This window comes from Phalangium opilio, unplaced genomic scaffold (genome assembly GCF_054372755.1).
Source record: "Phalangium opilio isolate 3A_F unplaced genomic scaffold, DU_Popi_V2 ptg000003l_1, whole genome shotgun sequence".
Taxonomy (NCBI): domain Eukaryota; kingdom Metazoa; phylum Arthropoda; class Arachnida; order Opiliones; family Phalangiidae; genus Phalangium; species Phalangium opilio.
This window is the reverse complement of record NW_028324145.1, coordinates 5575474-5591914: the sequence shown is the minus strand read 5'-3', so window position 1 is coordinate 5591914 and position 16441 is coordinate 5575474. Positions and strand designations below refer to the sequence as shown.

General features: G+C 37.6%; 4 protein-coding genes across 6 annotated transcripts; 2 read left to right on the top strand and 2 right to left on the bottom strand.

Moving 5' to 3' along the window:
- The first annotated feature begins 20 nt into the window (after nt 1-20).
- l(2)dtl (WD40 domain-containing protein denticleless) lies at nt 21-5018 on the top strand. 2 transcript variants are annotated; one of them, XM_089837489.1, is made up of 10 exons: nt 21-161; nt 343-431; nt 512-650; nt 731-910; nt 969-1141; nt 1201-1384; nt 1452-1759; nt 1831-1948; nt 3556-4127; nt 4227-5018. In XM_089837489.1, the coding sequence occupies exons 1-10, from the start codon at nt 74-76 to the stop codon at nt 4296-4298; spliced, it is 1923 nt and encodes a 640-aa protein (XP_089693615.1). In that variant the 5' UTR covers nt 21-73; the 3' UTR covers nt 4299-5018. The 2 variants fall into 2 exon arrangements, with proteins under 2 accessions (XP_089693615.1, XP_089693614.1); XM_089837488.1 differs by having other exon boundaries at nt 3556-4130.
- LOC149717280 (tRNA (guanosine(18)-2'-O)-methyltransferase TARBP1) lies at nt 4421-10758 on the bottom strand. The gene is made up of 20 exons (XM_089837479.1): nt 9544-10758; nt 9250-9477; nt 9134-9186; nt 8978-9066; nt 8784-8919; nt 8632-8728; nt 8338-8569; nt 7938-8278; nt 7737-7865; nt 7447-7610; nt 7175-7373; nt 6694-7100; nt 6393-6624; nt 6176-6328; nt 5847-6115; nt 5693-5774; nt 5455-5632; nt 5020-5217; nt 4690-4951; nt 4421-4616 (listed from the first exon to the last, which is right to left on the bottom strand). The coding sequence occupies exons 1-20, from the start codon at nt 10573-10575 to the stop codon at nt 4457-4459; spliced, it is 4641 nt and encodes a 1546-aa protein (XP_089693605.1). The 5' UTR covers nt 10576-10758; the 3' UTR covers nt 4421-4456.
- Nucleotides 10759-10783: 25 nt separating this feature from the next.
- Gale (UDP-galactose 4'-epimerase) lies at nt 10784-13202 on the top strand. 2 transcript variants are annotated; one of them, XM_089837619.1, is made up of 8 exons: nt 10790-11120; nt 11202-11327; nt 11405-11523; nt 11578-11691; nt 11757-11936; nt 12023-12295; nt 12370-12562; nt 12803-13202. In XM_089837619.1, exons 2-8 carry the CDS (start codon nt 11204-11206, stop codon nt 12853-12855), a joined length of 1056 nt encoding a protein of 351 aa, XP_089693745.1. In that variant the 5' UTR covers nt 10790-11120; nt 11202-11203; the 3' UTR covers nt 12856-13202. The 2 variants fall into 2 exon arrangements, with proteins under 2 accessions (XP_089693736.1, XP_089693745.1); XM_089837610.1 differs by lacking the exon at nt 12803-13202 and having other exon boundaries at nt 10784-11120; nt 12370-12663.
- Nucleotides 13203-13496: 294 nt separating this feature from the next.
- On the bottom strand, nt 13497-15571 carry LOC149717278 (EARP and GARP complex-interacting protein 1). The gene is made up of 6 exons (XM_089837579.1): nt 15414-15571; nt 15133-15352; nt 14905-15061; nt 14750-14843; nt 13762-14225; nt 13497-13705 (listed from the first exon to the last, which is right to left on the bottom strand). The coding sequence occupies exons 1-6, from the start codon at nt 15453-15455 to the stop codon at nt 13537-13539; spliced, it is 1146 nt and encodes a 381-aa protein (XP_089693705.1). The 5' UTR covers nt 15456-15571; the 3' UTR covers nt 13497-13536.
- Nucleotides 15572-16441: the final 870 nt, after the last annotated feature.

Genomic DNA, 16441 nt, shown 5'->3' with positions numbered 1-16441 from the left:
ATATTCAGCTTTATTCCGTTTTAAAAATGTTTTATTTCGTTTAATTTTAAATTAGTTTCACTCCTAAACAGTCATGCAATTCCTGAATTATCTAAGATATCAAGAACTTGGTAAATCTAAGGCATTTATATATGATAAGAAAAATTCGGACCAAGGGTTAGGTAAGCATACCATTGTTTTGTTTGGGAAAATTTATGATACTATGGTACACTGCCGTTTAATTAAATTAAATCAAATCATTATTTTAACGAGTTTTTAAACACAAATTAAAATTTTGTGGTCCATTCAAAGTAATTAAGAACTACTGTTTGTATAAACTATGATTGCTAATGTAATTTTCAGATTCCATCAACTTCGACAATGATCTAAGCTTTGTTCTAAATAGACTTCAGTGTAAATCAGAAGATATATTTTTAATTACTGGACTAGCGGTAATAACCCTCTTTAATCAGGGTTGAAGCTTGCAAGGTCAACTGATTAAAATGGATTGTAACTCTGTTATAATTTATAGGAATCTTCTGTAGTACCTCCATTTCAAAGCCGATTTTGTCCTAGCATAGGGTATCAAAACGTTTTCTCATTAGCTAGTGAAGAGGGAAAAATTATAATACTAGACTCTAACAAAACCCCCAAGAAGAGTCTTTTAAAGGGTAAAGTTTTATACACAACTAAAACTTAATGTTGTTGTGGTGACTGAAGTCACGGATGGTTCTTCTGTTAAATCATTTAGAATGGCAAGCACACGATAATGCCATTTTTGATCTGGTCTGGGCGGGTCACGATAAACTGATCTCTGCTTCTGGTGACAAAACCGCCATTCTATGGGATGTTCTAAGTCAGCAACAGTTAGCTATTTGCAAAGGACACGGTTGTTCTATCAAAACATTATCTATTCACCCAAATAACCCCAGTAAGAACCCGAAATCAGTTATGTGAAGATGAAAAAATTAATTATCACTGGACTTTAGATGTGTTTGCCAGTGGATCTAGAGATGGCAACATCATGCTTTGGGATATTCGTTGTAAAGCTGAAGGCATAACTTGTCACCCCAAATTTTTTATTGGAGATGCGCATGAATGTTTACTTCATGGAACTCCTAAACTAAAAAGGAGAAGAATTGCTCGAACTCCCCAATTTAATGTAAATAATTTAGTCCCTTTTTTAGTTTGCCCAAGTTAACTTTTGAATTGGTCACTTAGAATCCAAGGAACAGTATTACTTGCGTTCAATTTCAAGATGAAAGCGCATTGCTCTCTAGCGGTTCATCTGACAGAAAAATCAAAGGATGGGATTTGAGGTTCTTGAACACCCAAAAGGGGAGTAACAAGGCACCTATTACCCCATTTGAGATAGAATATTGTGAAAATGGCAATAATTATCATGGTCAGCATTGATAGCAACTTAATTAAATGCTAATGAACCCACTAACCTTTAAAATTATATTTTTTAGGCTGTACAAGCCTCGTTTTACACCCAAATAAAAGCTCTTTCTTTGCTAACTGCACTGACGGAGTTATTTATCAGTATTCATGCAGTCACAAGATGCCCAAATTAGTTTCAACATACTATGGTCACAAAGTCGGGTCTTTCTTTGTAAAAATGGACATTAGTCATGATGGAAAATATATCATTAGTGGGTCCAGTGATACTCACGCTTATATTTGGAAAGTGTCCAAACCAGGGCCACCAGTTTTAAGGCTTAGTGGTCACGATGCTGAGGTTACGGCTGTGGGATGGTGTCCGTCAGATTTCACAAAAGTATAACGTAGTTACTAATTTATTAATCTTTTGTTTCAGAGTAATTTCATTACTGTAATCAAAAATTTTAGGTCATAACGTGTTCGGATGATGATAGAGTTCTTAATTGGAGCCTTAGCAATTTGGAAGAGACAAACTCGACTCCCGCTAACCCAGTTGTAGGAAAAGCTGTTCTAATCGAACAAAATGGTAAAAAAAAAGGCGTCCAGATTAGGGGTGCGCGGGTAGTGATGATTTTTCAATTTCGAATCAGGTTCGGGTAATCAAAAATATTGTTTTCAGGTATCATGGAGGGTAACTGAATTTTTGTTGGGTATTTTGGGTAATTAGGCTTAGTTGAAAAATGGTTGTCAGCTATTAAAAGTTAAGAGGAATAGGGACTTGGCAATTCAGGCTTAACTCCGCCCCCAGCGCCATTATGGTATTTTTTTAACAGAATGAAAGCTATATAAGCCCCTCCTCCTGGCATGTTTTTTAGCACTAATGGAAGGTAGCCTGACGTTGCATGACGTAGTACTGCCAAGTCCCTATAGTTATGGGGGTGGGTACCCAAAATGTTTTCGGGTATTTAGGCTTAAATAAATAGATACTTCCTTCAAAATTTCCCTTTAGTACACTATTTTTACTGTTATATCTCAATTCTCTAGTTCTTTCTCACTTTCTTTCCCTTAGATGCTCTCCCTAACTTTTGGGTCGCTTTCTCTCTCTTAACCCTTAGTCTTATTTCAACACAGAATACTGGTAATGGGATGATACCGGGGTGTATAGTTGTGTCGCGCTGTGTGGTGATTCTACTCTGTCTCAGAAAGAAACTACCACTGAACGCGTACCTTATGGGAACTAAATTTCACCTTGAAACAGTGTTTCACCACATTTCGTCATTCTTAAAAATTCCAGAGTCTTTCTAAACTGGATAGTGGGTGGTTCCCCCCCTTTCACCTCTGGATCTTATTTTTTCTGCCCCCCCCCCCCGCGAATAACCGGACATCTGTATCAGCCTGACACTGTAATGGGGGGGGGGCGAGTATTTTTACATTGAAGTAGAGAGGGACAGAGTGGAAACCCCCATACCTATAATGCGTCACTCTGTACCCCCGCCTATTGCACCGAAGTCCTCCCAGCATCCCCAACGTTTAGGTAGGTTCTTAGAGTAGGAAATCTTAAAGGAGGCCTCTGTCTTATAGCGTTTTCCTTTGTGGTCTCCTAAGAGCGCTCCGAGATCGCTCCATATTTTCATGTTACGTCACCGCTCTAGCTCGGAGGACCGAATGTAGTTGCTCCCAATGAAAGACCAAAGTTTTTTCAGAGCGGTTTTGTGACGTCATCAGGCGCTCCATTTTGGTCAATCCGTCCATAGAGTCGGAGCGGTTGGGATCAATCCGGGAGCAAACCGGGAGGGATCGCCTGGGCCAATGTAAGACGCGCCTCCGTCTCGGAGCAGCTCGTTTTTTCCCAATGAAAGACGATTTTTTTTTCGGAGCGCTCGGATCACCACAAAGAAAAACGCTATTAGAAATAGAGGCTAGGTCTCATACAAATACAATGGCGCTATGCCTCAGCTCTTAACAATTGCCTACTGAAGGTAGGGGCGTGCGCGAGTTACACTGGGATAATTATGGTGACGCAGGTCGACCGTCATCATTTCCAATCCATCTTATCCCATTTAACCCGGTTTTTACAACCCAAATAGTTGGAAAAATCATTTTTCCCGGCATCAGGGCGCGGGTACCCCGCACACCCCGAGTCCAGATACATAATTTTTATCAACAAAATGTTTTAAAAATAAAACTTTCCAGAAATTTCATGCCCAATCAAAACACCAAAACGTTCGGAATCAACCCCTCAATTTCCCAGCAACCTAATGTCACCAGTCACTCCTACTTCAAAAACTAGATTGAACTCTCGCGCATTAACACAATGGTTCACCCCAACAACCAACGCCTCCCAATCAGAGACTTCTTGCGCGCCAACCCCACCAAAGACTCCTACTTTAAACACTCCCGTTAAAACTCAGACTCAGAGTAGACCGGCATTGTGTGATTTAAGCCTTAAACGGAACTTGAACTCTCCCAGCACCGAAAGTTTTATGTCCATGAAGAAAAGACTTTTGGAAGAACAGAAATTGATGGCTACTGGAGCTGCTTGTAAGAATATTAGGAGGACATTAGATTTGGGTGCCAAGACAACCTTGCCCGATGCCGATGTCGAGAAAGTGGAAACTGCCACACCTTCTACTAGTTCTGCTTGTAATTTGAAAGAGAATTGCAAGGATGTCGTTGATGCAAAAGGAAATAACAACGCAGCTGTCAGGAAATCACCAGTAAAGAAGACTGCGTCACCCAGGAAGAATTTGAAGAGATTGATCAAGGTGGTGAGATTTTAACTTTATTTTGCGCATCTTACTGAGTTTACTCTTTACGTTTCTTTAACAATTTCTTTCTCCTTTCTTTTCTTTATTACCAATCAGTCGGTAAAGAAGCCATCTTACAGCATTAAACATTTTTTTAACGTGGTTACTCCCTCGGATAATAATAAATAGTCACTAATGCAGCCTTAAACATTGCAGCAGCAAATAACTACTTAAATTTCATTCCCCCGCCCGCTTTATTTAACGTAAATTTAACGAGACTTTGTTTAGGAAACCAAAAAGAAACTTTATTAATTATTATATATTTTAAATGGGGGATTTACATTCAGTTATATTTTTAAATTGTTGATATGTTGACGAGCGTATTCCCATATTAGAATAGCGCCACTAACGTGAACGTTTAATGACCTAATAACACCCTGTTGGGGTATTTCGACGCATTCGTCTAGTAGATGGATAAGTTCCACTGGCAAACCCTCTTTTTCATTTCTAAATTGAAAAGAATTTGAATTGAATTGAATTATTTGTAGTTTCGGAATGATTTTTCAAAGTATAGACTTACCCTAATAACAACAGCGACTTCTTTGGAATGTTGTAATTGGTTAGAACTTTACTTTCGGCCGTTTGTTCAACACCAATTAGGACGTAATCTTTTTGCTTCATTTCGAGCAAATAATCTTTCAATTGCAAAGGTTTAACTTCTTTAACGTTGATCCATTTTTCGGCTGTAACGCTTAAATTTTGAAATTGTCTATCTTCTACGAATCTCAAGTTTCCAATAATGTATTCCGAAACTCCAAATACTTCGCAAGTGCGACACAAACCTAAACGAGAAACCAAAAACAAACAAAATGTCAACTATTTTTATTAAAAACAACTTTTAAATTCTCACCTCCGAGGTTTGGTGCTTTATCAATCAAGGTAGCTACCACTATTAATCCTTCAGGGTCTGATTTTGATCTTTCGCGGGTTTCAAAGACATCCTCGTATGAACTTAAATCCGGAACCATTTGCTTCCAAGGAATGACTTTCTTTTGAAAATTCAGTCCAGTATCACCACCGACTTCATTTATGGGTTCCAAATTAGACCCTAAAGAAAGTATGTCTTAGTAATTGCAGTTCAGTTTAATCGTGGCTGAAAGCGAGGGGGTAGACACTTGAGAACTCAGGTGTACAATATGTCTTGAACTCAATGCACTGTCAAAGCTGAATTCTGAGCTCCGAAGGCTTTGAACTCAATGCACTGTCAAAGCTGAACTCTTTTGAACTCAGGTGTACAAAGAGATCCAAAGTGTCTACCCCCTCGGCTGAAAGATTTTAAGTATACAATTAGATTTGGCCACCCATGCTCCTGGTTCTAAACTTTTGAGTTCGACATTGTGACTAAAAATTGGGATTATATTTTGGGTCAGTTTTAATTTGACCATCGTTTTGGCAATCAAGTCGGGTTCAATCCATTCGTCACTCGATAGTTTGGTTAATTTTGGAAGAATGTAGAAAATTGTCTAGAATAGAAATACCCCACAATGTTACGAGGAAAGTGTCAATGAACAAACACAATTTACCTCCAAACAAAAATCACCCTCGGGATTAAATACTCTAAAGTAAAAGTCTTGCAACATCTGACTGATGTTTCTCGATGCGTTGCTACAAGAAAGATATTGCTTGCTGCACTGCATTGGGACTTAGAAACTTATTTAAAATTAATCAATGCCATACCCATTATCAAGGCAAAAAATCAAGGCGTCATGTATGACTCTAAACTCTTTCAAAAAATTTTCCATTTTTAACTCTTCGGCTTTACTCCAAATCTTACTGAACGCAACGTGAGCGTAAATCCTAGTTGTAAAATGCTGACCCATACACCAGGGCAAAACAATATTAGCAAAATCTCTTAGTTTCACTTCGTCTGATTTTTTAAGTCCTTTTGTTAGTTGGACGATGATAGCTAAGTATGACGCGACGCAACCAACGCGTTTTTGCGCAGACTGCAAATGCAATTAAGGTTAGAAACTAATTTAGTTTCGATTTAGAGGTGTATAATGAACCTTATTCATGACTAGAATGAATTCGGGAAGCAAATCGGGTTGAGAGTGTAAGCACCGTGTAACAAACCACTCTTGTAAATATCTAACGGAAGGTTGTTGAGATTCCTCAGCCAAAGTTTCGTATATTACATTTAGAACCTCTTGTCGCGTTTTCTTTGAAGGGATTAAAAAAAAAATTATAAGGTGTTGGTTTGACGCTATGTGGTTGGAGGTATACCTGACGAAGTAAATGCTCTAGTAAAAGTATCACTTGCCAAGCGCGATTTTTAACCCGATGGATGTAAGAGTTACCAAAATGCCTCTTTCTCTCGGCAGTTACTTGAATATCTTTGGCTATCAACTCGTTAGCTAAATGGCAGGCTATCTGAACGTGTTCCGGGTTATTTTCGGAAAGATGCAAAATGAACGCCATTCCCAAACATCTAGTTTCCGAATCTGATAGATGATCGCTATAAAAGATGTTTCATCTTTAGGGTTTAAACCTGAAAAAAACACGGTTATCGCGCGAGTACCTTTACCTTTTAACCAAGACATTAGTTGAAATTTTATCTTCGAAAGAAGCTATGTACTTGGACAAATCAGCGACGGCTCTTTGATCTTTACGATGAACTGAACCAAAAATGACGGCGTTTTGCATCATCGGTAAATAAGGTTCGATTTCGAGGTAGATTAACTCGCATTCCATCCAACGGGTTAGGCAATGTTCAACTAGCATGTTGAAAATGCCACTAGCACCTTCGCTAATACTGTGAAACTCATCGGCCTTGATTCTTAAGTATTCCGTGTACTGAGTCATTAGATCAGGATCGTACGCGGCCGAAATGAACGTTTTTAAAGCTGGCCTGTATAACTCGTTCTTTTTAACTTCCATACAAGTGCTCCAACTCATTTTCAAGCAATCGAGAACCACAGTCTTGCTTTTTATCTGCGTTGTTGCGAGATATGGGATAGTTAAGTTAATTTGAGAAGGTGAGCGACGTGGAGGGTTGGGTTAAGTACCGAAGTTAGTAGATGCTTCAGGGACTTCAAAACCGGAATCAAAACATCGTGGGACCCAGTTTCGAAGCTTTCCAACGATAAATGAGCTAAATGATGAGCAGTTTTGGCGTCAATTTTTTGATGGGTCAAGTACCAGTGGATACATGTCCAGCAACTGCTCAGAGCAATTGTGGACAATTGCTTTTCCATTGGAGAGGTGCTATTTTTATGAGGGAAATTGTTATTCAACGCTGACCGACTACGACGCTCTTTCGCAGATAAACCTAACGAACCATAGTTGTTTTGGCTTGGAAATCAATTCGGAAATCGCTTCGGACTGAATTATATTGGAAATGAGTGAAAGAGTATTGGCAACAAGTTCCTGAGGACATTCAGGAGCCAAGGAACAACCCAGAGACAAACAACGCCAAGCGCAAAAGGTATAGGGGATTGAGAACTGCAAAATTAGATGAAGTGTCCCATGTTAAAGGAACAGTCACATAAAAGTAGTCGGTGGGGATTGTTGAATAAACACATCGAGGGTAGTACACTGTTGGGAGGAGGGGGGGGGCTGACAACATACTTTATTGTGTAAAATGGGACGAATTATATGAGTTATTCTTGATAAAAATGTCGGAATAGAAGACGTCAACTCTTCCTGTTTCAAAAGCAATGTTATTGTTGTAATGTAGAGGTTTAGTTCTTCGGAAATCTGCCCGAAATTATGGCATTAATAACGTAACATGCCATGATGGGAATCTGTTTTCTTTAACCAAAAACCTACTTTGGAATTAATGGCTTTAAGAGCCAAGTATCCTAAAATATCTTCACTAGACATATCAATCAAACGTATAATTGCTTGACAAATGACGGATTTTTTTAAACCCTCTGAGGTTTTGAAAGATTTTCCTTCTTGGAGTATCGCGTTGAGAAATTGTATGGCTTTATCAAATTTCCAACCGGACATGTAAGCCCTAGAATGAGCCGTTATCATTATGTCTGTGGTTTCTATGAAGATATCTCGCCAACTGAAGTTCGAAGCGTTAGTCGCGTCTGCTATTAGAACTATCATTCGGGCCAAACGGTTGCATTCTACTTTGTCCACTATCAAAGGAGCGTTACTTTCTACAAGATAATTAGTTAATCAGTCTACAAATTTAAAAGATCGCTTTTTTTACCCCTACCTAAATCTTTTTCTTCCGGAATATCATTTTGATATAAATGTTCCACTTCGTCTTTGCAGAATTCTAAAGCGCGGTTTACGGCTAAAGTATCGTTCAGGTTGTGAGCACTCTTTATAAAGTGATTTTGAAGCCATTGTACCACGTCCCGCCATTGAGCCGTACCCCTTTTAAAACTCTCAGATTGTTTAAATACAGCTAGGAAGTGTGACAATTCGGTGTAGGTAACTTCTTTCTACAAATTTAAAGAACTTGTAATAAGTACAAGGAAAGAGACCTTTAAAACGTGACCCTTACAGAATTGATCAGGTGAAATGTTAAATTCAAAACCTTGCATTGAATAGCGCCTCTTAAAAGAGGTTCTTGGGTTCGCAGAACTTTAAGTAACAATTCCCTGAAAGGTTAATTATGAATTTTCGTGATAATTTTCTACGAGGGTTTTGTTTTACCTAAGCAGCTTTATTCCCCTCGATCCGATATAGGGTTTTGAGGGTAAGGATGAAATTGCGTTCACTATGTAAAATAGTGGTACACTTCCCCATTGAATTTGACAAAGCTGATTCAGAAACTGACTAAATAATTGCGCTGGACCAAATATTATTAAATTTTGACGAGATTTCTTTTTAAAGCTTCAAATCATTACCATTAATCTCGTCGGTATCGAAAAGGTTTTTATAGAAAGTAATTAGAAGATCTCCAGTTTTTAGAAAGTTACATGGTTCATCTTGTTCTCTGAGGGATTAATTATAATTATCCGTGTTATTAGGGTTTTTAATTAATTTTGCGATTATTGCATCACCTAATGTAACGAGAAGTATCGTTTAAAGCTGGTAATAAGTGGTAAGATGAAAACTAAGGGGATATTTAAGTTCGGTTTAATTACGATGTAAATTATATGAGTTAATTTTAATTTACATCAATTAAACTTTCGTGGAAGTATTTATCATCCTGGACAAACGACGTGTTCAGTAACCAGTTGATAATCCATCTTGTAGCGAAATTGTTTTCGTGGTTTAACATTCGTTGGCATATAATCCAAAGCCAATCTGGGTGAGTTATGAAATTGTATTCGGGATTTTTTCTTTCCTCAGTGTGTTGTAACCATTTGTCCAATTTGGGTAATATTGGTTTGATTACGTGAGCCTATAAATTAGATAGTTTGACGTACGTGGCAATTTGAACTTTCGTTCGCTAAACTGATCTATATACCTGCTTTTCCTCAAGTACTTCTAATATCAAGATAAAATCAGTCCATAATTTTGACATGGACTCGGACATTGAAGCGTCCCAGTAGAAGATAAAGTGTTTTGGGCTTTTAGGACAGTTAACTGCGAAACATTTCCCTTCTGATAAACAGAGGTCTAGAGTTCTTTTCATGATGTACATGGCCCTTTTTCTAGTAGTTGCGTTTTTGCTCAAAAAACCTAGATGCAAAACTTTCCAGAATAATACTTCATGGTGAAGATTAAAACCGCAGCAATCTTGGCGGTCTATGTCGCGATTTAAAGCAAAATGGTGGTCGCAGAGACAGCATAGAATAGTAATTAGAGTAGAATGCTTTTCTAAAATGTCAACGTGGTGTTCTTCGTCTAAAGAATTTGCGATGTGCTTCCAGGTTTTCTCGCATATTAAGGAATTGTTGCGTAAGAGGGGGAAGATTCGAACAATGATAAATATAATAGAAGTTGCATCTCCTTGAGCTATTACGTCAAAAATTAAATTTCCTAGTGTTTCTAATAAATTGTCGATTTCGTTCTGTTGACAGAAAGTAACGAGTACTTTTATAAGATAGAGAAATGGTTGTAAATTGATGGAAATTTTCTGTTCATTCAAGGTTTTGGCATTCTCCCATACAAAAAGTAATGTTTCTTCCAAGCGACCCAAGATTTCATCGAAATTATTTTGGTTTGGCCCATTGACGTTATATTTGCTCAAAACTAATGTGAAAAGATCGCATATTGCGTAAAATACCTGCGAATTTTTAATCACGTCGTTTGATTGAAGAGTGTCAATTAAAATTGCCGTCAGCGCGGTTTCGCATAAGCTAGACACTAGAAATTCATTTTGTAACGCGGATGAGGAATTAGGTGAATGTGCCAAACTTAATTGAGCTTTTAAAATATCCAGATCTGGCAATTGAATTTCGTTCCATTTTTTAAAAGAAATTAGTTCGAGTAAATTTGCGTTTATTTGCAAACACAATTCTTCAATCGCCTCTGGATAACGTTCATTCAAATTCATATTTAAAATTTTGAAACTTTCGTTCGTATTTAAAAGGGTAAACGGTAAAATTCAAATTTCATGACAATGCCTTATGTCAAAATTTAATTAACCACGTGTCACCGCAGTCTAGCCGCGAACTGTCGCAACCAACAGCCAGCCAGACAGTGCTAAGATCAAAGACTGCCGATTTCCCACCACTATATCTATCATCGGTATAACGGGAATCGGGAAAGATCAAAGGTGGTATCGGTTCCTTGACCTTGAAATAGAAAGAAGAGGAGAGTACTGACTATAGCCAAGGCCTACATGAGAATATGTCCTTGGCCAAAATTTGGGTATTTGAATTTCATCATTGATAGGATTATCAGCAAAATGTACGCGTAATCGCGCGTTTATTATAAATATAGTAGTGATATAATATGACACGAAAGCACTTATTAGAAAAGCCACGCAATCGAAATTTAGGTAGGTAGGCCTTGGACTTTTCCAGCTACAAGCCTACAACTACAACAACAACCACCGCGGCAACTTACAACAAATTTCAGTAGGAACTTAGAAACTAAGTGTGTAAACCATCGGTTAAAGCCCAATATTTTTTAATTTAGCTTTAATTTAGGCCTAACGGTATAGTATTTTTATTTTAGCAATGGGAAAGACAATTTTTGTGACTGGTGGAGCTGGATATGTTGGGTCTCACTGTCTAGTGGAACTCCTCGATGCTGGTTATGATGATGTTATTGTGGTTGATAACTTTGTGAACGCGACTCCTGGTAAACTCGAACTTATAATCTTTGCAGTTACACCCTTTCAGTTGCTAAGTATTGTATAAAATTAAAACCCCATTAAGGAAAGGGTGGTGAAAAACCCAAATGTTTGAAGGTGGTCGAAGAATTGACTGGGAAAAAAGTTTCATTCTATGAAGTTGATTTGTTAAATAAGGAAGCCATTGCGGCTGTATTTAAAAAGGTTAATTCCTGGTTAATGTAGTAAATCTTTTTACTAATTTTAATTTTACTACAGCATAAAATTGATTGTGTTATACACTTCGCTGCATTGAAAGCTGTAGGGGAATCAATGAAAACACCGCTAGACTATTATAAAAATAACGTGGGAGGAACTGTTAACCTCTTAGAGGTACAACAGCCGTGAAAAAAAATGAATAATTTATTCAAAATGCTAATATTAACGAGTTTTGATAGGTTATGAAAGAAGAGGGAGTCAAAAATTTTGTCTTCTCTAGTTCGGCAACTGTTTATGGAAAACCCCATTATTTGCCTCTTGATGAAAAACACCAAACAGGAATGGATGTAACAAACCCTTACGGACGTACAAAATACTTTATTGAAGAGATATTGAAAGATTTATGCATATCAGAGAAGGTACAAACTATTCCACCCCCCCCCCCACACTCACTCCCGGTACCGAAAAACAAGAATTCTGAAATGAGGATGAATTATTAATTAAGGGATGGAAAGTATTCTTGCTACGTTACTTCAATCCTGTTGGTGCTCATCCTTCCGGGAAAATGGGTGAAAATCCACAAGGAACTCCCAATAACCTCATGCCATTCATTGCCCAAGTTGCAGTTGGACGTCGTAAAGAGTTGCAAGTATTTGGCAATGACTTTGATACTAGGGACGGAACTGGATTAAGGGACTACATTCACGTCATGGATCTAGCTAAAGGGCACATCGCCGCGTTGAATAAACTAATGGAAGACAGTTCATCTGGATATAAAGTACATTTCACCACCCCCTTTTTTGGATGGTTTGACGTGGCACTGAAAAACCTTGTTTGGTTTGGGTGGTTTAGATTTATAATTTAGGTACCGGTCAGGGAAACACAGTCTTGGAGATCATTAATGCCTTTGAAGAAGCAACAGGGGTAAAGATTGCTTATAAGATTGTAGGACGTCGCGCGGGGGATGTGGATCAAATTTACGCTGATTGCTCACTGGCTGAGGAGGAATTAGGATGGAAAGCCGAGCTTTCTCTTCATGATATGTGTAAGAATGCTTTATATTTCTGTAGCCTAAGCCTACTACTACCTACAATCTGTGTTTAAAGGTGGAATTCATAAACGTCGGACGCAACGCAATTTAGTACTGGCAAAGGCAGGGCGTCGTGCGCAAAAGTCAAACGTTTGCGCACGACGCCCTGCCTTTGCCAGTACTAAATTGCGTTGCGTCCGACGTTTATGAATTCCATCATAAGTCTCCGAGTTATCGTGTCTTTTATTGATAAAGGCAAAGATACCTGGAGATGGCAGTCTCAAAATCCAATGGGATATGAAAATTGATCTCTCCTCTCATCAATCTCACGCTTTTGTCAGGAGTTCTTCCATGACTTTATTCCTAAACGTAATAGGGTTATCTTTTAATTTATGACCAAAAACCATGGGGGGTTAAAGGTGCCTTAGGAAATGAAAAAATTCCTAATTCAAAAAGAAACTATAACTATTTTTTCAACAAAAACGCAAACCCGTACTTAAAATAGATAAATTGTCCCTCTTTTATTGTTTTTTCCTCCTTTCTTCGTTAATCTAGTCAAAAATAGCTTTTTATTCCACCTTTTGCTTATTAAAGGTGGAATTCATAAACGTTGGACGCAACGCAATTTAGTACAGGCAAAGGCAGGGCGTCGTGCGCAAAAGGCGGAAGTTTGCGCACGACGCCCTGCCTTTGCCTGTATTAAATTGCGTTGCGTCCGACGTTTATGAATTCCACCTTAAGTTAAAAAATTAATTGTTGAAATAACTAGGATGCCAAATTTTCTCCATCTTCCTACTCATTTTTTGAGATCTTTCAAAAAAAGTCATTTTATGTTTAGAGATGTTTTAATGATAAATTTAGACGTTTATTTCGATGTTATATCTTATTGGTTTTAATTTAATCTAAATTTAAAAATGCGTTACTGAAAATAAAATAAATAGAAGTCTGATTGTATTAAATAATCAAATCTTTATTCAATTCATAAAATTTTACAACAAGATTCTGTATTTTTCTGATCTTGGAACTTTGTTTATTACAATTCTTCCATCGTAACTTAACGAAGCAAACAACCAAGGATCCGCTGTTGACCATTCAACAGCGTAAACACTATCCTCATGCTCCTCATAAGTCATTATAACTCCATCTCGCTGTATTTGTCTGAAAAATGGTTAAAATAGGTCATTCAAGTCTACGTAAAGAACCGTTCATCATACTTCTCTTGTTCATTTTCAATGACATTTTCCTCATCTTCAACTAAATGTCCAAATGGTTCAGATGAAATTGAAGCGACTCTTGATAAAATAACTCTGGAATCGCTGCTAGAAGTTAGGACTAGTTGGTCGTGAAAATGGTTATATCTAACGCTCCAGATCCAATGGGAATGATCGGAAAGGATGAGAACGGGTGTTCCTGGGTTTCTAATGTCCCAAAATTTGGCTTGACAATCGTCACCGCATGTTGCTAGGTAGTATTGTCGATTTGGATTGAAGTCTAGTTCCCTAACTGAAGGACTATGAGCATTTTCAATGCTCCAAACTTGTTGAGATGTTCTTAAATCCCATCCTTTAACGGAATTATCAACCGCTGTGGCTACAACTGTACAATTTTGATGGGGATTCCAACGTGAAGCTAAAAGCTTGGATTTTTGTTTGCTTTGAGAGTTTAGAGAAGTCACCAACTGTAGGGAAACAAATATTTTTGATGAATTAGGAAAAAGATTTAGTTTTAGTTATTTCAGTGGTGTGCGAGTCCCGTTTTATCGAAACTAATTTCTTATCGAGTATCGAGCCGAGTCTCAAAAATACTTTCGAGTATCGAGTATTTAGATAGGTCAAATTTTGGTTCTTTCGAGTAATTATCGAGTCTCAAATATTGACTTGTCGAGTAGCCATTTTGTAAATTTCTTAAAAATAACGAAGATGTTCAATTATCTAACATCGAACTAGTTCAAAAAGATTGTTAGTGATCAATTAAACATTGAACAGGTGATTTTCAAAATAAATGATCATGAACTCATCGTCTGCTATAGTTGTAAGCCTCGGACTCGAGTATTTGTCGAGTATTTAAAATGTTAAAAAGCTACTCGAATCTGTCTCGAGTATCTCAATGTGTTGTTATCGAGTATCGAGTCGAGTACTCGGCTCGATACTCGAACCGAGTACTCGAACTTAACGAGTACTCGCACACCCCTGAGTTATTTACAGTTGCAGATCCATTATCATCAATATCCCAAAGTAGTATGGTACTATCAACAAGCGTTATAACTTGTTTGCCATCAGATGGATTCCAAATTGCACTAAATTTTAAGAGGATTATTAAATATTCTTAAAGATAGTTTATTGACTGATTTATATTACCTTTTGACTTCCTGTCCATATTCCTTAGTTTCTAGTTTACTAGCTAGTTCTAATGAAGGTAAAGAGCTATTTTCTTCACTGGGAGACGTATCATTTGTTTGTTGGGAATTGGGAATTTTCAAAATTGAACAAGACATTTCGCATTTGCTATCCTGAGCTGTAAATTTAATTTAATCCGTTAAATAGGCCTATATGATTATTTACCCATTAATTAGTCAGTAAAATTACTTATGTGATTATAACACGTTGCTAAAAGTTCAGGATTAGTTGGGGATGTACTCATGTGCCATAACTCTCCAGCAGGATGTAAAAATACGTTTTTAGTCATGACATTGTGCTCCTCGTCGTACTGTAGCTGGTGAACTTGATTTTCAAACTTTAATGATTGTGTACCAACAAGAAAACTAACATTTTCCATCTCCGCAGCCTGGGAAGCCAATGTTCTTGCCTATGCAAATATTTAATATATTATTTACTCTGCAATTTTTAGTATGAAAATATGAAATTACTTGAAATTCCAGTCCATATATAATTGGTCCATCGTCTTCCATAGTAATTGTAATTTAACTTCAATTATAAACACGGATTAAATTTTATAACATGCGAGGAAGCCAACTTTGCCCCTTATTTTCTACGTCAAAGTTTAAGCAGACGACTTTAAACCCTATTTTCTTGAAGCTGGCATTCTTATTGGCTGAATTAGGTGACGGCATAGGTAGGCTGCTAGCGCCACGAAATTATCCACGGCCGAAAGTGGAAAAAGCGGCTCAGTTTTGCGTCTCTACTCGAGTGTAAGCGTGTTGCCGCCGTTTCATCGCTGTTTTATTGTTTGTAATTAGGCCCATTTAATCTAAAAGTGCACAAATTTAACCCTAAAATCAACTTAATCATCAACTGGAATACAACGAATTAGCTGGCGAAATTAGGTAATTATCATTTTATGTTAATTTTTGTTTCAAAGGGAAGGCTGGTTATAGTAATGGGGGACAAAGGCTTAGGAATCTTCGCTCGAAGGCGCTCACCGAGGGAAAGGGGGAGGGAATAGAAACACGAGAGAACCGTCAAAATCTATGAAATGCGTGCTTCGGTATTTTTGTCAGAAAAAGATAACGGGAATCTTTGTTATTGTAATAATCATTGTAAGGTAATATTTCATCGATTGTGATTTATTTTACGTGGGTATTAAATTAAATCTGACAAAGGCTTAGGACTACCAGTACCAAAAGGTCAGGGCGATTATAACACCCCGGGGGGGGGGGAGGAAGTGGAGGAAAGGGGTGTGACGTTAACCGGCGTGGACCCACTGCATTGGGCCTTAACCTTACATAATTCCAATTATTTTTACGCAATTAAATTAAGTGAAATGATATTATTATAAACTGAAAACTATTGATAATATTTAAAAGAAAGAAACTGAAGTTGGTCAAGGGTGACGATTATTTTTTGTTATCATTAATCCTTTTGATGATCTCAACGGATTATCGTGGGCCTTCATGTAGGACCATCTCCATTTACAATCAGAGAGGACAGTAATTAA